The 20,001-nt window shown below is 34.2% G+C and overlaps 1 protein-coding gene across 1 annotated transcript in view; it reads right to left on the bottom strand.

The window, feature by feature from the left end:
• The window catches only part of LOC309855244 (A disintegrin and metallopeptidase domain 3-like), a 128,654-nt gene that overhangs the window by 25,817 nt on the left and 82,836 nt on the right, over positions 1 to 20,001 (bottom strand). Inside the window, exons 15-18 of the mRNA XM_082715343.1 lie at positions 15,418 to 15,508; positions 14,949 to 15,138; positions 8,512 to 8,598; positions 5,319 to 5,433 (exon numbers count right to left, since the gene is read on the bottom strand). Coding sequence (XP_082571469.1) covers positions 5,319 to 5,433; positions 8,512 to 8,598; positions 14,949 to 15,138; positions 15,418 to 15,508 — 483 coding nt within the window. The remainder of the gene's footprint in view (positions 1 to 5,318; positions 5,434 to 8,511; positions 8,599 to 14,948; positions 15,139 to 15,417; positions 15,509 to 20,001) is intronic.

Genomic DNA, 20,001 nt, shown 5'->3' with positions numbered 1-20,001 from the left:
AAATTTGAAAAAGCTATTAATGAAGTACAAGCAAAAACGGATACTCTTCTGCTAGGATAAATGAGGCAGAAGAGAGAATTATTGATATAGAAGATCAAATGATGGAGAATAATGAAGCTGAGAAAAAGAGAGATAAGCAACTACTGGACCACAAACAGAGATTTTGAGGGATAAGTGTTACCATAAGATGAAACAGTATTAGAATAATTGGGATCCCAGAAGATGAAGAAGAGAGAGAGAGGAGGGCAAAAGGTATATTGGAGCAAATAATAGCAGAGAATTTCCCTAATTTGGTGAATGAAACAAGCATCAAAATCCAGAAGGCCCAGAGAACTCCCTCAAAATCAATAAAAATAAGTCAACACCCTGTCATCTAATAGTAAACATTACAGGTCTAAGTGACAAAAAGATAATCCTGAAAGAAGCTTGGGGCAAGAGGTATGTAACACAATAGTAGAAATATTAGATTGGCAGCAGACCTATCCACCAAGACATGGTAGGCTAGAAAGGACTTTCATGATATAACCAGAGCAATAAAAAAGAAAAATATGCATCCAAGAATAATATATCCAGCTAGGCTGTCTTTGAAAATAGGAGAGATAAAAAGCTTCCAGGGCAAACAAAAATTAAAAGAATTTGCAAACACCAAAGCAGCCTTTTGGAAATATTGAAAGGGTCCTCTAAGCAAAGAGAGAGCCTAAAAGTAGTAGACCAGAAAGGAACAGAGACAATATACAGTAACAGTCACCTTACGGACAATATAATGGCACTAAATTCGTATCTTTCAATAGTTACCCTGAATCTAAATGGGCTAAATGCTCCAATCAAAAGACACAGGGTATCAGAATGGATTAAAAAAAAATCAATATGCTTTTTGCAAGAGACTGATTTAAGACCCAAAGACACCTCCAGATTTAAAGTGAGGAGGTCAAAAACAATTTACCATGCTAATGGACATCAGAAGAAAGCTGGGGTGGCAATCCAAAGATGATAATAAGAGATGGAAAAGGATACTATATCATACTTAAAGGGTCTGTCATTCAAGAAGATCTAACAATTTTAAATATCTATGCCCCTGACATGAGGAGCCAATTATATAAACCAATTAATAACAAAATCAAATAAACACATTGACAATAATACAATTATAGCAGGGGACTTTAACACCCTCCTGCAAACACCAAAGCGGCCTTTTGGAAATATTGAAAGGGTCCTCTAAGAATTGGTCCATCCAAAATGGATGGATCATCTAAGGAAAAGATCAACAAGGAAATAAAGGCTTTAAAAGACACACTGGTCCAGATGGACATCATAGATACATCCAGAACATCCATCCCAAAGCAACAGAATACAAATTCTTATCTGGTGCATATGGAACATTCTCCAGAATAGACCACATCCTGGATCACAAATCAGGTCTCAATTGCTACCAAAAGATTGGGCTCATTCCCTGCATATTTTCCAACCACAGTGCTTTGAAACCAGAACTCAACCACAAGAGGAAAGTTGGAAAGAACTCAGATACATGGAAGCTAAAGAGCATTCTACAAAAGAATAAATGGGTCAACCAGTAAATTAAAGAACTTAAAAAAAATTCATGAAATAAATAAAAATGAAAACACAACTCAAAATCTTTGAGACACAGTAAAGGTGCTCCTGAGAAGAAAATATATGGCAATACAAGCCTTTCTCAAGAAAAAAGAAAGGTCTCAAGTACACAACCTAACCCTACACCTAAAGGAGCTGGAGAAAGAAGAGCAAAGAAAGCCTAAACCCAGCAGGAGAAGAGAAATAATAAAGATCAGAGCAGAAACTAATTAAATAGAAACCAAAAGAACAATAGAACAAATCAATGAAACTAGGAGCTGGTTCTTTGAAAGAATTAATAAGATTGATAAATCCCTGAACAGAATAATCAGAAAGAAAAGAGAAAGGACCCAAATTAATAAAATCATGGATGAAAGAGGGGGGATCACAACCAACACCAAATAAATACAAACTATTATAAGAACATATTATGAGCAACTGTACGCCAGCAAATTTGACAATCTGGAAGAAATAGATGCATCTTAGAGACATATAAACTATAAAAACTGAACCAAGAAGAAACAAAACTTGAATAAGACCCATAACCAGTAAAGAGATTGAAGCAGTCATGAAAAATTTCCCAAGAAACAAGAGCCCAGGGCCAGACGGCTTCCTAGGGGAATTCTACCAAATATTTAAAGAAGAATTAATACCTTTTCTCTTGAAACTGTTCCAAAAAATAGAAATGTAAGGAAAATTTCCAAATTTATTTTATGAGGCCAGCATTACCTTGATCCTAAAACCTTGATCTCAAAACCCCATCAAAAAGGAGAATTACAGACCAATATCCTTGATGAACACAGATGCAAAACTTCTCAGAATTTTAGTCAATAGGTTGCAACAGAACATTAAAAGGATTATTCACCATGACAAAGTGGGATTTATTCCTGGGCTCAAAGTTGGCTCAACACCCACAAATCAATCAATATGATACTATATATTAATAAAAGAAATAACAAGAACCATATGATATTTTCAGTAGATGCTTAAAAAGCATTTGACAAATTACAACATACTTTCTTGATCAAAACTCTTTATAGCGTAAGTATACAGGGTACATACCTGAATATCATCAAAGCCATCCATGAGAAACCCACAGTGAATATCATTCTGAATGGGGAAATACTGAGATTTTTTTCTCTAAGTTCAGGAACATGGCAGGGCTGTCCATTATTACCACTGCTATTCAAGATAATACTAGAGGTCCCAGCCTCAGCAATCAGACAGCAAAAAGTAATTAAAGGCATCCAAATCGGCAAAGAAGAAGTCAAACTTTCACTATTTGATTTGATTTGAAGATTATATGATACTTTCTGTGGAAAACCCAAAAGATTCCACTCCATAACTGCTAGAACTCACACAGGAATTCAGTAAAGTGTCAGGATATAAAATCAATGCACAGAAATCAGTTGCAGTTCTATACACCAACAGCAAGACAGAAGAAAGAGAAAGTAAGGACTTGATCCCATTTATAATTGCACCCAAAACCATAAGATAACAAGGTATATCTTATACCTTATAAGATAACAAGGTTAGGCATAAACCTAACCAAAGAGGCAAAGAATCTGTACTCAAAAAAGTATAAGGTACTCATGAAAGAAACTGAGGAAGATACAAAGAAATGGAAAAATGTTCCACACTCATGGATTAGAAGAACAAATATTGTGAAAATGTCTATGCTACCTAAAGCAATATACACATTTAATGCAATCCCTATCAAAATATCATCGATTTTTTTTCAAAGAAATGGAACAAATTATCCTAAAATTTATATGGAACTAGAAAAGACCCCAAATAGCCAGAGGAATTTTGAAAAAGAAAATCAAAGTTTCTGGCATCACAATTCCAGACTTCAAGATCTATTACAAAATTATAATTCTCAAGACAGTATGGTACTGGCACAAAAACAGACACGTAGATCAATGGAACAGACTAGAGTGCCCAGAAATGGACCCTCAACCCTGTGTTCAACTAATCTTTGACAAAGGAGGAAAGAATGTCCAATGGAAGCAAGACAGTCTCTTCAACAAATGCTGTTGGGAAAATTGAACAGCCACATGCAAAAGAATGAAACTGGACAATTTCCTTAACCACACTCAAAAATAGACTCGAAATGGGTGGAAGACCTCAGTGTGAGACATGAATCCATCAAAGTCCTTGAAGAGAACACAGGGAGCAACCTTTTCGACCTCAGCCACAGCAACTTCTTCCTAGAAACATTGCCAGAGGCAAGGGAAGAAAGGGCAAAAATTAACACTGGGACATCATCTAGATAAAAAGCTTTTGCACAGCAAATGAAACAGTCAACAAAACCAAAAGACAACCAATTAACTGGGAGAAGATATTTTCAAATGACATATCAGATAAAGGGTTATTTTCCAAAATCTATAAAGAACTTATCAAACTCAACACCCAAATAGTAACAGACAATCCAATCAAGAAATGGGCAGAAGATGAGAACAGACATTTTTGCAAAGAAGACATCCAAATGGCCAACAAACACATGAAAAAGTGCTCAATGTCCCTTGGCATCAGGGAAATACATATCAAAATCACAGTGAAATACCACCTCACATTACTCAGAATGGTTAAAATTAACATGTCAGGAACAGATGTTGGCGAGGATGTGGAGAAAGGGGAATGCAAGCTGGTGCAGTCACTCTGGAAAATAGTTTGGAGGTTCCTCAGAAAGTTGAATGCAGAGCTACTCTATGACTTAGCAATCCCACTACTGGGTATTTACCCTAAAGATATAAATGTCGTGATCCAAAAGAGCACATGCACCTGAATGTTACATCAGCAATGTCCACAATAGCCAAGCTATGGGAAGAGCCTAGATATCCATCAACAGATGAATGTATAAAGAAGATGTGATATATATTATGCATTCATCAGAAAAAAACGAAATCTTGCCATTTGCAACAACATGGATGAAACTAGTGGGTATTATGCTAAGAACAATAAGTTAGTTGGAGAAAGACAATTATCATATGATCTCTCTGATATGAGGAATTTGGGAGGAAGGATGGGGAGTCATGGGGGGAGAGGAGGGAAAAATTTTAAATGATGGGATCAGGGAGGAAGACAAACCATAAGAGACTGTTAATCTCAGGAATCAAACTGAGGGTTTGGGGGGCTGGGGAGGGAGGGAGGGATCGGGTGGCTGGGTGATGGGAAATAGGGAGGGTATGTGCTATGGTGGCTGCTGTGAATTGTGTAAGACTGATGATTCACAGACCCCTGAAGCAAATAATTATATGTTAAAAAAATTTTATGTTGGTAAAAAAAAAAGCAACTTGGTTGTGAACTAGCACATCATGATAGTTAACTTCCTGGGAATATGCAGAATATATATTAAAACTATCACCTATTGTATATTTTAACTATACCTATCACCTATCTAGAGAATTCTGTTGTATATGTAGAAATGTTTTTCATAACCATGGTTAAAATTAAAGAGGTCTATTAAAATGTTCACGTCTTAATTGGAATTAAAAGTATATATAAAATTTTGATTGGCAATATGGTACAGAGCTGTACTGTTTAATATAGTTGCCACTAAGTCACAGGTGGCTACTTAAATTTAAATAAAGTAAAATAAAATGGAAATCTTCATTTTCTAGTTGCACTATCCATATGTTGGGTGCTCTGTAGCCACATATTCATTGGAGATGTAGACCCTTACTGTACGGGCAGAAAGCTCCTTGAAGCACACTCATCTAGATACTAACATGCTTTACTCCAAAACCCGTCATCAATACTTCCTCCTTTTGATGTTCGTGACGGTATACAAAGTGGAGGAGAATATCCAACATCACAGTGACAATGAAGAAAATTATTGCAAACCTGAAATCAAAGCCAATAAAAAAATAACATTTTATATACAACATAAAAATTAAATGCATTACGCTGATTGTTAGTCAATGTAAATTATTGAAGTATTGTAATTTATGTATTATCGATGGTTTTTACTTAATGTGGAAAATAATATTTTAAAAAATAAAATGTAATATAATAAATTCCCATGAAATTTATTACAATTATACCTTTCCAATATCATAGAGATTTTCTTTTTTATTATTATTATTTTTAAATTTCTTTTCAGTGTAACAGAATTCATTGTTTATGCATCACACCCAGTGTTCCATGCAATACGTGCCCTCCATAATACCCATCACCAGGTTCACCGAACATCCCACCCCCTCCCCTTCAAAACTCTCAGATTGTTTTTCAGAGTCCATAGTCTCTCATGGTTCATCTCCCCCTCCAATTTCCCTCAACTCCCTTCTCCTCTCCATCTCCCCATGTCCTCCATGTTATTTCTTATGCTCCACAAACAAGTGAAACCATATGATAATTGACTCTCTGCTTGACTTATTTCACTCAGCATAATCTCTTCCAGTCCCGTCCATGTTGCTACAAAAGTTGGATATTCATCCTTTCTGATGGAGGCATAATACTCCAATAGTGTATGGACCACATCTTCCTTATCCATTCGTCTGTTGAAGGGCATCTTGGTTCTTTCCACAGTTTGGCGACCGTGGCCATTGCTGCTATGAACATTGGGGTACAGATGGCCCTTCTTTTCACTACATCTGTATCTTTGGGGTAAATACCCAGTAGTGCAGTTGCAGAGTCATAGGGAGATTGTTTCTCATGTATTTTTTAAGTAAAAGTAGATAACCTTCTTGACACAACTGAAATGTCTTATTCCAGAAAAGCATAAAATTATGAACCAAAAATTATACTAATTATCAGGAGAATGTAAATAAAAACCTCAATGAGGTATCACTTCACACCGTTCAGAATGGCTGGTACCAAAACAAGAAAAACAGGATTTAGAGAAAAGGGAACAATTGAACACTGTTGGTGGGAATGTAAATTGGTACAGCCACTGTCAATAGCATTATGGAGGTTCCTCCAAAACATAAAAATATATACAATCCAGTAATTCTAAAACTACTTTTTACCCAATGAAAATAAAAACACTAATTAGAAAGGCATATGTTTCTTGCAGCACTATTTACACTAGCAAAGATATGGAAGCAACCTAAGTGGTTATCAGTAGATGAATGAAGACGTGGTATGTATATATATACAATGGAATGTTACTCAGTCATAAAGAGAGAGAGATCTTGACATTTTTGACAATATGGATGGACCTAGAAGGTATTGTGCTAAATGAAGTAAGTCAGACAGAGAAAGACAAATGGTCATTATGATTTCACTCATATGAAATATAAAAAATAAAATGTATAAACAAACAAAAAAGCAGAATTAGACCCATAAATACAGTGAACAAACTGTGGTTACCAGAAAGTGAAGTAATGGTGAGAAGGACTAAACTAGTGAAAGGGAGTGGGAGTTGCAGGCATCGGTTATGGAATAAGTAAGTCATGGGGCTAATAAATATAGCATAGGGAACATAGTCAATAATATTGTAATAGCAGATGGTAGCTACACTTGTGGTGAGCATAGCATAATGTACAGAGTTGCTGAATTACTCTTTTATACCTGAAACTAATGTAACACTGTGTGCCAACTATGTTTCAATAAAAAAAAATATAAAATAGTAGGAGTTAAAGTTATTCTTGAATTGTGTTAAGTTAAAAAATAGCTGTTATAAAATCTTTTACCAAAAATGGGAGAGAAAAACAAACAGAAGTTTGTTTAATGACATACCAAATACCAAAACATATTTTGCTAGATAGGAGGGTTAGAAATTATCTCCAAATGTCATCTGGTGGATGAACTGAAAGAAGGATTGGAAGCAGAATAGGGAATCTAGAACTAGGTCATGCAAAAATTGAATAAGAAATTAAATTAAATTAAAATAAGAAAGAAATAAAGAAATTTTTAATAGGGCATGTAAGTGATTAGGGAGAAAATCTGAATACAAGACATGCAGGTAGGTCACTTTATTCCCAGATTATTTTATAAAATATGAAGCATTAATATAGCAAGAGACACCAGCCACAAAGTTAAAGCCTAAATGTATGTTCAGGAAAACAAAGTTTACACAGTTTCTATTCCTTAGTAGATAATTTCACAATTTATAGACAAATAAAAATGCAATTGGCAAGTATGACCATACATATATTGTGCCTAAAAACTCTATCATTAAGGAAATATAAATTAGCAATGGATTTAGCATGTTGAAAGTGATTTTAAAAAGCTGGGATGCTAGTCTGGTCAGAATTTAAGGAAATGCATATTTTTATGCCCGGTAGGTAGGAGTAAAAACTGGTATAATATTCTTTAAACACAATATAATATTTATAAAAATTTAAATGTTGCATAAATGTAGCCAATCATGTATTTCATTAATAATTAAAGAAGTCAGGCAAATGTGCAAAGGTAACTGTACCATAATGTCCATTGTCCCACTACTTACAATAGTTAAGTAAGAGTTAACATTTTCCAAAAGTCCATCAGTGAATGATTCTTAAAATATAGCATTGAGGAGACATACAGGGAAATAAATTGAAACCACTGAAGGATGAATTAGATCTTAATAGACAAGAAACTCTGCTCTCACAAAAATATTAGATTATAATATGTGTAATATAAATATATTGAGTATGCTTTCAAATATTTATCGGTACACATACACTCAACCACAAGCAAGATTTACATGTATGTTAAATGTGTATGAGTAATCCTTAAAAAATTCAATTTAGAAATGAATTTATTTCATATTGTATTTTTTTACAAACTTCCAAGCTCATGAAGCCTATAACAATGTGACTGAACACACAAATCATATGTATATGTATAAATAATGGATGGAATCTACTTTCCTTATTTTAACTGAAAATTTTCAAAATAATTTCTATATCAAATAATTATAAACCTCATTATCTTGGACAATGTTGTTGACATGAATTAAAATAGCTATACTGAAATGAAATAACCATTACATACCCCATGTCCACTGCAGTTTATATTTGCATCACAATTTGTTCTCTTTGCGTACAAACTCCTAGGAACACAACGCCCCCGATCACAATACTAAAATGTTAAAAAACAAACAACAAAAACTGTAAATGTAAAGTCAAAAGTTGAGCAATTGTACTTGGTACAAAAATTAAATGCACAATACACTGTATATTTACATTTTATATAAAATATATAAAATGACATGTTATTGCTTTACCAAATATAAAATTTTGAAATGAGATACTATTTCTTTCCCATGAGGGAGCACAGCTGTGAATTTTGATATATTGATACCAATTGATATAAGAACAAAAATGGCCAAGTTGTACTGGTGATTTGTAATGAGATTGGATCTGTCTTTGCACTTTCTATGTATTTTTATGAGACATGCTCATTATACTCAAAGGAAATATTTTTATCCTCATTTTATATTTGATGATAATAAATCTACTCTTTTAAATTCATGCACAAGTTATCAATGACCAATATTCAGTAGAAGAACTCCCTTAGTCACAGAACCACATATTTATCAATGCTAAATTAGTGTTCTTGTCATTTTTATATTTTACATTTTTCCAGCTTTAATGACAGTGTCTCTTACCTTTCATATTTGCACTAAAGCAAGTTATTTAATCTTTCCATACCTCCATTTATCCACCTTTGAATTTGGAATAACAATTATACCCAAATTTTTTAAAAGTGTAGGTTATGAAGATGAAATAATTTGTTAGACATAAAGGAACAAAAGCAGTGCCTGGCACATAGTAAATCTTTACTAAATACAAGATATCATTTTAATTATTATTTATTGATGACCTGATTTGTATGTAAACTTTATGCTAATTTTAATTTAATGTGAATATCTTTAGGGGAGTCTGTAAAATTATGTTGGCTTTTCTCAAGTTATCTGATAGACTATTCAATATATGATAAATAGTCTTAAAAATCATTATTTTCTATCACCATTAATCAGTCACCATAAAGGAAAGAATATCAACTTGTTCATTACTGTAAGTGCTCTGATGAAACTAGCAAGAATAATGAAATGTTGGGCAAATCAGCATTACCTGTCCAAAGAACCATCTTCTTTCTAGTTCTCCTTAAACATTATCACTGAAGCAATAATAAACTAGTCATACTTCACTGCATTGTCTTTAGGGGAAAAATAATCCAGGAAAGTTAAAACCTATACTTCTGATATAGTTATTTTTTTTTAATCTTATTTATTTATTTGACAGATAAAGATCACAAGTAGGCAGAGAAGCAGGTAGAGAGAGAGGAGGAAGCAGGCTCCCTGCTGAGCAGAGAGCCCAATGTAGGGCTTGATCCCAAGACCCTGGGATCATGACCTGAGCTGAAAGCAGAGGCTTTAACCCACTGAGCCACCCAGGCACCCCTGATACAGTTACTTTCAAGTAAACAGATCAATTTGGCTCTTTTGTAATGACAGAAAAAGTTAGAGACACTATAAAAGTACTTAGCCTTGGGCAATGATTGATATGATGTTCTGAATATAAACTACACTACAAACTACTCTACAAGACCTCCTTCTTAGAATAAGAGACACAAATAGTGTCCCAGATGCAGGACATCATGGTTCAAAGAAAAAAAAAAGAAAAAAAAAGAAACAATAAGAAGCAATGTAAGTAAATACCTATTTCCTAAGGAGAAATGTCTAAATTATTTAAGCATATTTCCTTATAGTCCCAGGTATGAGTAAGAAAAAGACAGTTAATTATATTTATTTATTCATTGATTAGCTTACCTAATTTTGGACAGTAAAATGCACTTTTTTTCTTTTTTTTTCTTTTTCTTTATTTTTTAAATTAGATTTTATTTTTTTTTTTCAGTGTTCCAAGATTCACTGTTTATGCACCACACCCATTGCTTCATGCAAGTTGGTGCAGCCACTTTGGAAAACAGTGTGAAGATTCCTTAAAGAAATTAAAAATGGAGCTACACTATGACTCTACAATGGTACTACTGGATATTTACTCCAAAAATACAGATGTGGTGAAAAAAATGTACCTTTTTCAAGTTTGAAATGAATGTGTTGAGATGTGATTATCTTCCCTACCCTACCTAAGCAAACTAGAAATCAAATGATAACCTAGTCTCCTGTTCTAAGTCTTATAAATTTAAAAAAAAATCATAAAATCTTTCTATCGCATCCAATATTAAGCAAACTTGCATTGTTAAAATAAAGCTTATCTCTATGTAGTATACTTTTTCTCAGTATTTAATATATGTGTTTTGTTTAAAATTTTGTTATGATTCATAAGAGACATACTTTTCTTCATGTTAATAAATAAGACATATAGTCTCCCCTCTCTCCCTCTTTCTCTTACCAAGATAACTTTTACATAGGAGCCATAGTTAATGAGAGTAAGATAAAGACATCTTTTCTTTCCAACCACTCTGAGATCAATTGAACAATGTAGAATAACAATGAAAATAAAGTATATCTGATGAATTTTTAAAATAACTACAGAATAATACCAGTTCAAATTCACAGACATGGCACTCACAATTGCTCCCCTTTCCCAATTAAACTGAGTAAAGGAGAATCAGAACAAGGCAATTAGAAGACGAGAGATTTAAGAACTTTCTGCGTTTCAAAATAAAACGAAGCCACCGATGGGTAAAATGAAGTGAGGAAGCAACCACATCATATACAATGGTCAAGGAGGGAGCCTGGTTGACCAGCTTGGGATGCTTGGAGGATCTGCAGCCTCAGAGTAATAAGGAAAAGCAAAGGATAGAGCCAAACGTGCAGTTTGGCCAGGGGGGCAAAATGCGCAATTATCCATGGAAGTGTCCACAAAATCACAGAAGCAGTTAGCTCTCATATTCACTACTCACCTCTCTGTTCTCTCAATTACAAAATTCAGCCAGCACAACACTTTTATCCCAAGGGAGAACATTTAGAAAGGTATTTTGTTTCCTAAAGCAATTGAATTAATGGTGATTATAACATTTGGGTTTTTCAAGAGGTCTGTACTCTAGAAGAGTTGTTAGTCCATTAAACTACTGGAAGTACCTTGCCCTACAGGCCAGTTCCCTAATGCATACTATCATGTGACAAGTCCCTATTACATGTAGAAGCCTGTCAGTTAGTTGGGGGATTTTTGTTTTTAATTTTAAGTAGTTAACATACAATGCGATATTGGTTTCTGGAGTAGAGCACTGGGTGTTATAGGTAACTGATGAATCACTAAATTCTACTCCAGTTGTTTTATTTGTTTATTTATTTATAAATTATTATTTTTATTTATCTTAATTACAACCCTTTATTAAAGAACTAACTTTTAAAAAACTTTTGAGTATAGTTGATACAAGTGTTACCTTAGTTTCAGATGTACAACTTCTCTATACATTATGCTATATTCAACACATGAGTCTGGCTAATGGTTTAACAATTTTGTTTCTTTTCAAGGGGCCAGCCATTGGTTTCTCAGATTTTTTTAAAATGGTATGGTAGTATAAAGTCAGCCCAGCTGAAAGCCTCTACAGAACCAAGTAGGAAAAGTTGGCTTGCCTTCTTCCGGCTTGCCCTTCCTTCTTTCTTTCCTTCCTTCCATTTTCCTTTCCCATCCCCTCCCTTCAGTTTCCTTCCTCCCTCACTTCTTTCTTTGATTTCCCCTCCATGGGGATGTTGGCCAGGTGGACAGAGGCTAATGATCAGACTTTCCCAGGCATAGAATCACTGATGAAGAGACGAGTGATCTCTAGAGTTTTTAGTGGTCATATGCAGTAGTGGGACTGACCAGCATGGAAATCGTTTGTGGCATATGTATGTTTTAATTGTCACTATTAAAATTGTATTTTTCTTGTACATGTTATTTCACGCTCACTACTTTTAAGATAAGATTATTTTTCTTTGTCTTTAATTTTCAGAAATTCATTATGCTGTATTCTGCTGTGGATTTCACTGCCTTCATCTTATATGATGTTCTTTGCTTTTTGCATCTGGGTATTTGTGCCTTTTGCCAAATGTGGAAACATTCCAAGTATTATTCCCTGAAATACTTTTCCATCCTTCAATTCTTTCTCCTATTCTTCTAGGATCTTAGAATGACTTCTATAATAACACAAAGCAATAATAAATGTTTGTGACAATGTAGAGAAAATGGAACCCTTGTGCACTATTCGTAGAAATGTAAATCAGAAATTAGTGTAGAAATAGTAGATAGATAGAAATAGAAGAGTATGGAGGTTCTTACAAAAAATTAAAGATAGAAACATCATATGATAGAGCAATTTCACTTCTGGGTATTTATACAAAATGAATAAAAACTTGTAACTTAAAAATAAATATGCACTTTCATATTCACTGCAGCATTATTTACAGTAGACAAGATACATAAGCAACCTATATGTCCACTGAGGAATGAATGAATAAAGCAAATGGAGCAAATATACACAATGGAATATTACTCATCCATAAAAAAGAATTAAATCTTGCCATTTGTCACAACATGAATGAACCTTGAGAATGGTAGTTGACTGAAATAAGTCAGACAGAGAAATACAAATACTGTGTTATCTTAGTTGTATGTATACTTTAAACAACAAAATCCAAGTTCCTAGATGCAGAGAACAGATTGGTAGTTGCCAATGGTGGGGCTTTAGGGGAGTAGATAAAATGGGCGAATGGGGTAAAAAATTACAAACTTGCAGTTATAAAATAAATAACTAATGGGAATTATTGTACAGTATGGTGACTACAGTTAATAACACCATTGCCTATTTGAAACTTGCTAAAAGAGTAAAACTTCAACATTTTTAAAATAATAAAAAAATTTTGTAACTATGTATAGTAATGGATGTTAACTAGATTTCTTACAGTTGTTATTTCACAATATATACAAATATTGAGTCACTATGTTGTACACCTGAAACTAAGGTAATGTTATATTTCAATTATATGTCAATCAAAATTGGCAACGAATAATAATTTTAAAAAATCAATAAAAACATGTAACAATATATTTGACTCCATAGACATTTCTAAATCACATCCCAGAAATTATGTGTTAATTTATATTTGTTTTAGGATGATAATAAGCTATGCTTCTCATCATCAATTATTATGTTCAACTCCTATTTGATTAGACAAAAACAGTAACTGAATATTCATGTAGTCTGTATTTATTTCACCAACCTAGAAGCATACTATATCTCATTGTTTAAAACTTGTTCAATCTCTAACCATACTACTTCCCTTCTTGAAGGCTGAAAGTAATAACTCTTTAATTGGTCTTACTAGTGATCAGCTCCATCATAAAGTTACCTAAAGTCTTCATCCTGTTACTTCATTAGCATAAATTCAGTTTGATTAGAAGAGGCTCTTTATGAATAACAACAACAATAACAAAATTCCTATTACTCAGGAAATTCCAAGGCATTTAGGGGCTCTGTGCCAAAAATCAAGGACAAAGATCAAATTGTTTTTGCACCATTTGAGTGCTTTTGTTTTTCTAATAATGAATAAATTAGCTGATTAAATTTATGAATTTAATCTTTCACATTTGTAGTAAACATTTTTTCAATTTGTCTGAAATAAATTTTTAAAGGGATGACATATTACTTTTATAAGGTAGTCAGCACTATGTGTTCCTTTGTGATTATTCCAGTATTTTTATGCAGAGATACATTTTCCCATTTCGAGATAAATTTACTACTCATTTCCATTTTCTTCTATTTTACATTTCTTAAAATATTTTATCTTGATATAAATTATCTAAAAATAAACATGAGATACTTTAGTAGTGTTTTAAATTAGCCAACTAATTTTTCAATGGTAGTAAGCTTAAAGATCCTTTATTTTGTTTCTTAAACTATTTACAGAAAAGAAAAATAAATAAAGCTTAAACTCCATTTTATTATTGTGTCTCATGTCATGGCCAAATTTTTAACAACTATATAGTATGCTTTTGGAAGAACAATTAGAGGAGTTGACTAATGAGCAAATAGCTGTTTTATTTTCAAAAATCAAATTAATTCTTCTTTGTCAATTATTGCAGGATTAAATATTTGGCTGTTTTGTTTTCATTGCCATTCTTATTATTCAGGTAGTTTTCACTTAGTTTTGCTGTATTACTTGATTCTTTTTTGTTTTTTCTATAAATTTTTGCAGACCAGATCCTGGCCTAATGAAGAGGTTAATATTCTTACGTCTGAGAAAACAAGTTTAAATATCTATAGAAAAATTCATAATAAACAAATGATAGTGAAGCAAGTGTTTTTTGACCAACAGAAATTTTGAAATTTAAATCTTAAGATGATGATGCAGTAACCAAAATTTATAATCTTTATTAACAGATGTTAAGGTCTTCTCTGTTTCTCTCTCATATGTGTGCATGTGCACACACACAGACACCCGCACACCACATACTTAACCATGTCAAATTTTTATTTACCTTATTTGGACCACACATAGTGCCATCTGAAGTATAGGTAAAATCTTCTGTTACATATTTTGTTGGTACTCTTAAATATGCAGAGACACACAGATGGCCTTCCATGTAAGTATACTGAACATCAAATTTTTTAAATGGTATTATTTCTAAACGTGTCCAGTGACAAACTATCTTTCCACAAAGGATATCCCTGGCAATAAGGCAGAAAAAATTATCTAAAGGCAGAAAAAATTATCTAAATCTCACTTAAGGACAAAAATATAAGGGAAATAATAGTTCAAAATATGAAGATTATTGAATATGTTATAGATCATAGCACCAAAGCTATTCAAAACAAAACAATCTAAGGAAGTGCAACATTAATATTTATCTGTATATAATGTATTCATTTCTCTTTTGTACTAAATGACTCTTTTCAGTATAAACACACAAACACAACTGGAAAAGGTATAATTTTCTAAATACATACCTAAAATTACAGAAGGTTCTTTTACAGTTTCCAAAGTCATCTTCCTGCATATTTACTTCTTGTGTACACAGAAGAGTAGAACCCTTTGCAACTGAAGATATAAAGTTCCAATTACTCATCTTTAAAAAGATTAAAAACTTAAAGTATGGTAAATTAACATAGAGACATCTAGGTGACAGCAATGCCCAATCAGTGTCAGCTACAGTAACTTTTTGGTATTATCTACTGGCTATACAAGAAGAAACACTAAAAATTATCTACTTGAGAATAAGAAAATTGCCATCGTAGTGCAGAAATTATTGAGAAATCAATCACTTACTCTCTTGCCTGCAATTCTAATATTCTACTTTTTTCCACTACTTACCTGAAATTTGACTAATATCTTGTTTTTTGTCTTATAAAATTATTAGATCTATCTCTTGATGTAATTCAAAGTTGTTTTGATTCGCAACTTATTTTCAAGTTTGGATTTACACAAACAATACCTTTTATCATGGCTACAGGGTAGATTACTAACTTTAGGAAAATGTAGTTTTAAAATGAACCCCTCAGGAGCCCACACAGGAAAGATAAACCTGCATATTTGGTTTTGAAAGCAGGAAGAGACAAATTTTATGAATTCTTACAACCAATGGTATTTAAAGCTTGAAATTTTAAAAATCAGCAGGTAGGCTATGGTTGAGCCCAGAAGTCATTAGGAAACTGAGTTCTCATTCTTAGGTAGCAAAACAAACAGCCAGCAGAGATATAACATGGAAACAGCAGTCTGAAAAATACCAGGGGCAGACAGGCAGGAAAGGGATTTACTCATCTCAGACCATCATTCAGAAAAGCCAGAATCATAGAGAAATGACTCCAAAAACAAGCTGTCAGGTGCCATTTTTCTCCCCACTGCTCAGTATAAACACAGAGTCACCTGCAGGAAAGAGCATGGCACAAACAGTTGCTACCTAACTTGTTTATACCAAACCCCACTCCCCATGCTTTAGTGGATCAGCCCTACACAGTCATGCTTGCCCTAATTCCAATGCATGGGCCTCCCACCCCAGAAAATCAGTGCAAAACCCACCAATACCCAGTCAATAGACTCTCATGTTTTATGGGACCTCAGGTCCTGCATGATGATGGCAGCAGGTCTCATTTCACAAGAAGACCAACACACACCTTGTTAAAATGTGCTGCACCCAGCCATGAACCAAACACTGTGCACAGCAAGCAAAGAATAGTCTCTGCAGACAACCTTACTGAAGGAAAAAGAGAGCTCAGGGAACACACTCACTCACTGAAAGTATCAGGTCCTGGGGAACAGGGGACACTGTACTGCAGGGTACTAAAGGAGCACTTCTTCATAATGCCATTATTTTCAATAGCAAGAGAAATAGCTGAATTTCCTAACACAAAGAAAAAAACACATTTAGACAAAATGAGGAGACAGAGGAACGTGCCCCAAATGAAGGAATGAGACCAAACTACAGTAAGAGACCTAACCAAAACTGATACAGGTAATATGCCTGATAGAGAATTTAAAGTAGTAATCATAAGATACTCCCTGGACTGGAAAAAAGAGTGGAGGACATCAATGGGACTCTTAAAGATAAAAAAGAGCCAGAACTGAAGAACACAATAAATGAAATTAAAAATACACCCAATAGAATAAATAGTAGACTACATGAAGCAGAGGAAAAGAACTAGTAACCTGGAAGTCAGAGGCCTGGAAAGTAATCAAGCTGAGCAAATAAGAATAACAATAATTATGCAAATTTTGAATAGTTTTAGAGAACTTAGTGGCTGCATCAAGCTTAAAATATTTGCATTAAGGGATCCTAGAAGAAGAGAAAGAAAAGGGAGCAGAAAATTTTTTTGAAGAAATAATAACTGAAAATAATTGATAGTAATACAATAGCAATAGGGGAATTTAACAACCCACTTATGTCAATGGACAGATCATCCAAACAGAAACACAACAAGGAGATAGTGGTTTTGAATGGCACAGTGTACCAGATGGACTTAATAGATATATTCAGAACATTCTATTCTAAAAGAGCAAAATACACATTCTTTTCAAAGGCACATGGGACATTCTCCAGAATCAGCCCACAAAACAAGCCTCAACAAAATCAAGAAGATCAAAGTCATACCATGCATCTCTTTTGACCACAGTGCTATAAAACTGGAAATCAACCACAAGAAAAAAATCTGGAGAGAGCATAAATGCATGGAAGCTAACGAATGTGCTACTAAACAATAAAGGGTTAATCAAGAAATCAAAGATGACATCAGAAAGAACATGGAAACAAATAAAAGCAAAAACACTATAGTCCAAAACCTCTGGGATGCAGAAAAAAAAAGCAGTTCTAAGAGGGAAGTTTAGAGCAATGCAGGCCTACCTCAAGAAGCAAGAAAAATATCATATAAACAGCCTAACCTGGTACCTGAAGGAACTACACAAAGAACAACAAACAAAACCAGCATAAGGAAGGAAATAACAAATATTAGAGCAGAAATAAGTTATATAGACACTAAAGGAACAATAAAACAGTTCAATAAGGGGCGCCTGGGTGGCTCAGTGGGTTAAGCCTGTGCCTTCAGCTCAGGTCATGATCTCAGAGTCCTGGGATCGAGCCCTGCATCGGGCTCTCTGTTCAGCAGTGAGCCTGCTTCCCCCTCTCTCTGCCTACTTGTGATCTCTCTCTCTCTCTGTCAAATAAATAAATAAAATCTTTAAAAAAAAAAGATCAATAAAACCAAGAGGTGGTTCTCTGAAAATATCAACAAAATTAATACACCTCTAGCCAGAGCAAAAAAAGAGAGAGAGAGAGAAAGAGAAAAAGAAAAGAGAGAGGACCTCCCTCCGCAAAAAAAAACAATTAGAAACAAACAAAAACAAAAAAACAAAACAAAAACAATTAGAAACAAACAATACCACAGAAACATAAAGAATTATGAGATTATGAAAAATTGTATGCCAACAAATTGGACAACCTAGAATGAATGGATAAATTCCTAGAAATATATAAACTACCAAAACCAAATTTGAAAATATCTATTACTAGCAAAATGAAATTGAATCACTAATCAAAAAAATTCCCAACAAACAAGAGTCCAGGACCAAATGGCTTTACAGGCAAAAGATACAAAACATGTAAAGAGGAGTTAATATCTATTCTTCTCAAACTATTCAAAAAATAGAAAAATACTACTTCATTCTATGAGACCATAATTGCCCTGATATCAAAACCATATGAGGGCACCAAAAAAAAAAAAGAAAAAAAAAAAAGAAAATTATGGGACAATATATCTGATGAACATGCGGCGAAAATCCTCAACAAAATACTAACAATCCAAATCATTCACCATGAACACATGGAATTTATTCCTGGGATGTAAGGGTAGTTCAATACTCACAAATCAGTAAATCAGTATCACATCAATAAGAAAAAAGGCAAGAACCATATGAGTATTTTAATAGATGCAGAAAAAGCACTGGACAAAGTATAATATCCATTCATAATAAAAACCCTCACAAAAGTAGATTTATAATAGAAAGAAGTCCTATCCCCAGCAATCAGACAACAAAAAGAAATACATATTATCCAAATAAGTAAGGAAGTAGTCCAAGCTGCTGTGGAGGACTTGGAAAACTTAGTTTCATCTGGTCCCAGGAATTCAGCTAGAAAGCTATCAAATTAGTCTGAACTCAAATGGAGACCTAAGAAAGGACAACAACAACTCTACAATAGAAAAGCCACCACTTTCTGCAAGGTAGGAGGTGTGAAGTGAATCCAAGGCAATACATGGGAAGATAAATCATGGGGGAAGAGAGCCTCCATCAGTCAGCTATCAGAAAGTGATGTGGCAATGGAGCAAAAAATAAGAACTTTTAAAAGTCTTCTCCACATGTCCCTGCCTGAAAGGCACTAAGATGGCAAAGCAGGGTAGAATCCTAGGTGAGACAGCATGGTCTCAGAATCTTTCTTAAGAAAGAACAAGGATGCTTGATCATGGCAGAGTTCCCCAGGCATGTGAGCTGGAAAGCCAGGTGCAATCAGCAAGTCCAGAAGTGAACACTAGGCTCAGGGTTGCCATAATGCCCAAACCACAACATTATCAGGCTACCACTCTCTCAGCTGGGTCCCAGCAAGGAGAAAAACCAAGCCAAGTCATCTCCCCAACCAGGAACACCACATGTATCTGTTGCAGGAGTCTGTAGCGTTTGGAGACTTGAAGTAGGATCACATGCCTGAGACAGAAATGCTTGATCACAGACTGGGTGAGCATGAAGGGTGGACAGAGACCAAGGAGACAGGAGTGATTGATTGCTTATCCATGAGGGGGCACTGAGTAGTTGGGGATGCAAGCTTTTAGCTCTGAGACTGGAGATTGGGAGGTCACCAGTTTCATTCTCATCCTCTAGAGAGGCACTCAAAGCCTTCAGGGAACAAAAGCCCTAGAGCAACCCAGAGTCACTTGATTAGCCTAAACCCCTGGCAAGGGTGGTGCAGTTCTACCAGGTGCAAAGACATGTGAGAATAAGTTGAACAGGCCCCTTCCACCAGAAGATCAGCAAGAACATCTTGTTAAGAC

The sequence above is a fragment of the Mustela nivalis genome (assembly GCF_964662115.1).
Source record: "Mustela nivalis genome assembly, chromosome: 20".
Classification (NCBI taxonomy): Eukaryota; Metazoa; Chordata; class Mammalia; order Carnivora; family Mustelidae; genus Mustela; species Mustela nivalis.
The sequence above is the reverse complement of the archived record's forward strand: the minus strand, read 5'-3'. Positions and strand labels throughout refer to the sequence as shown.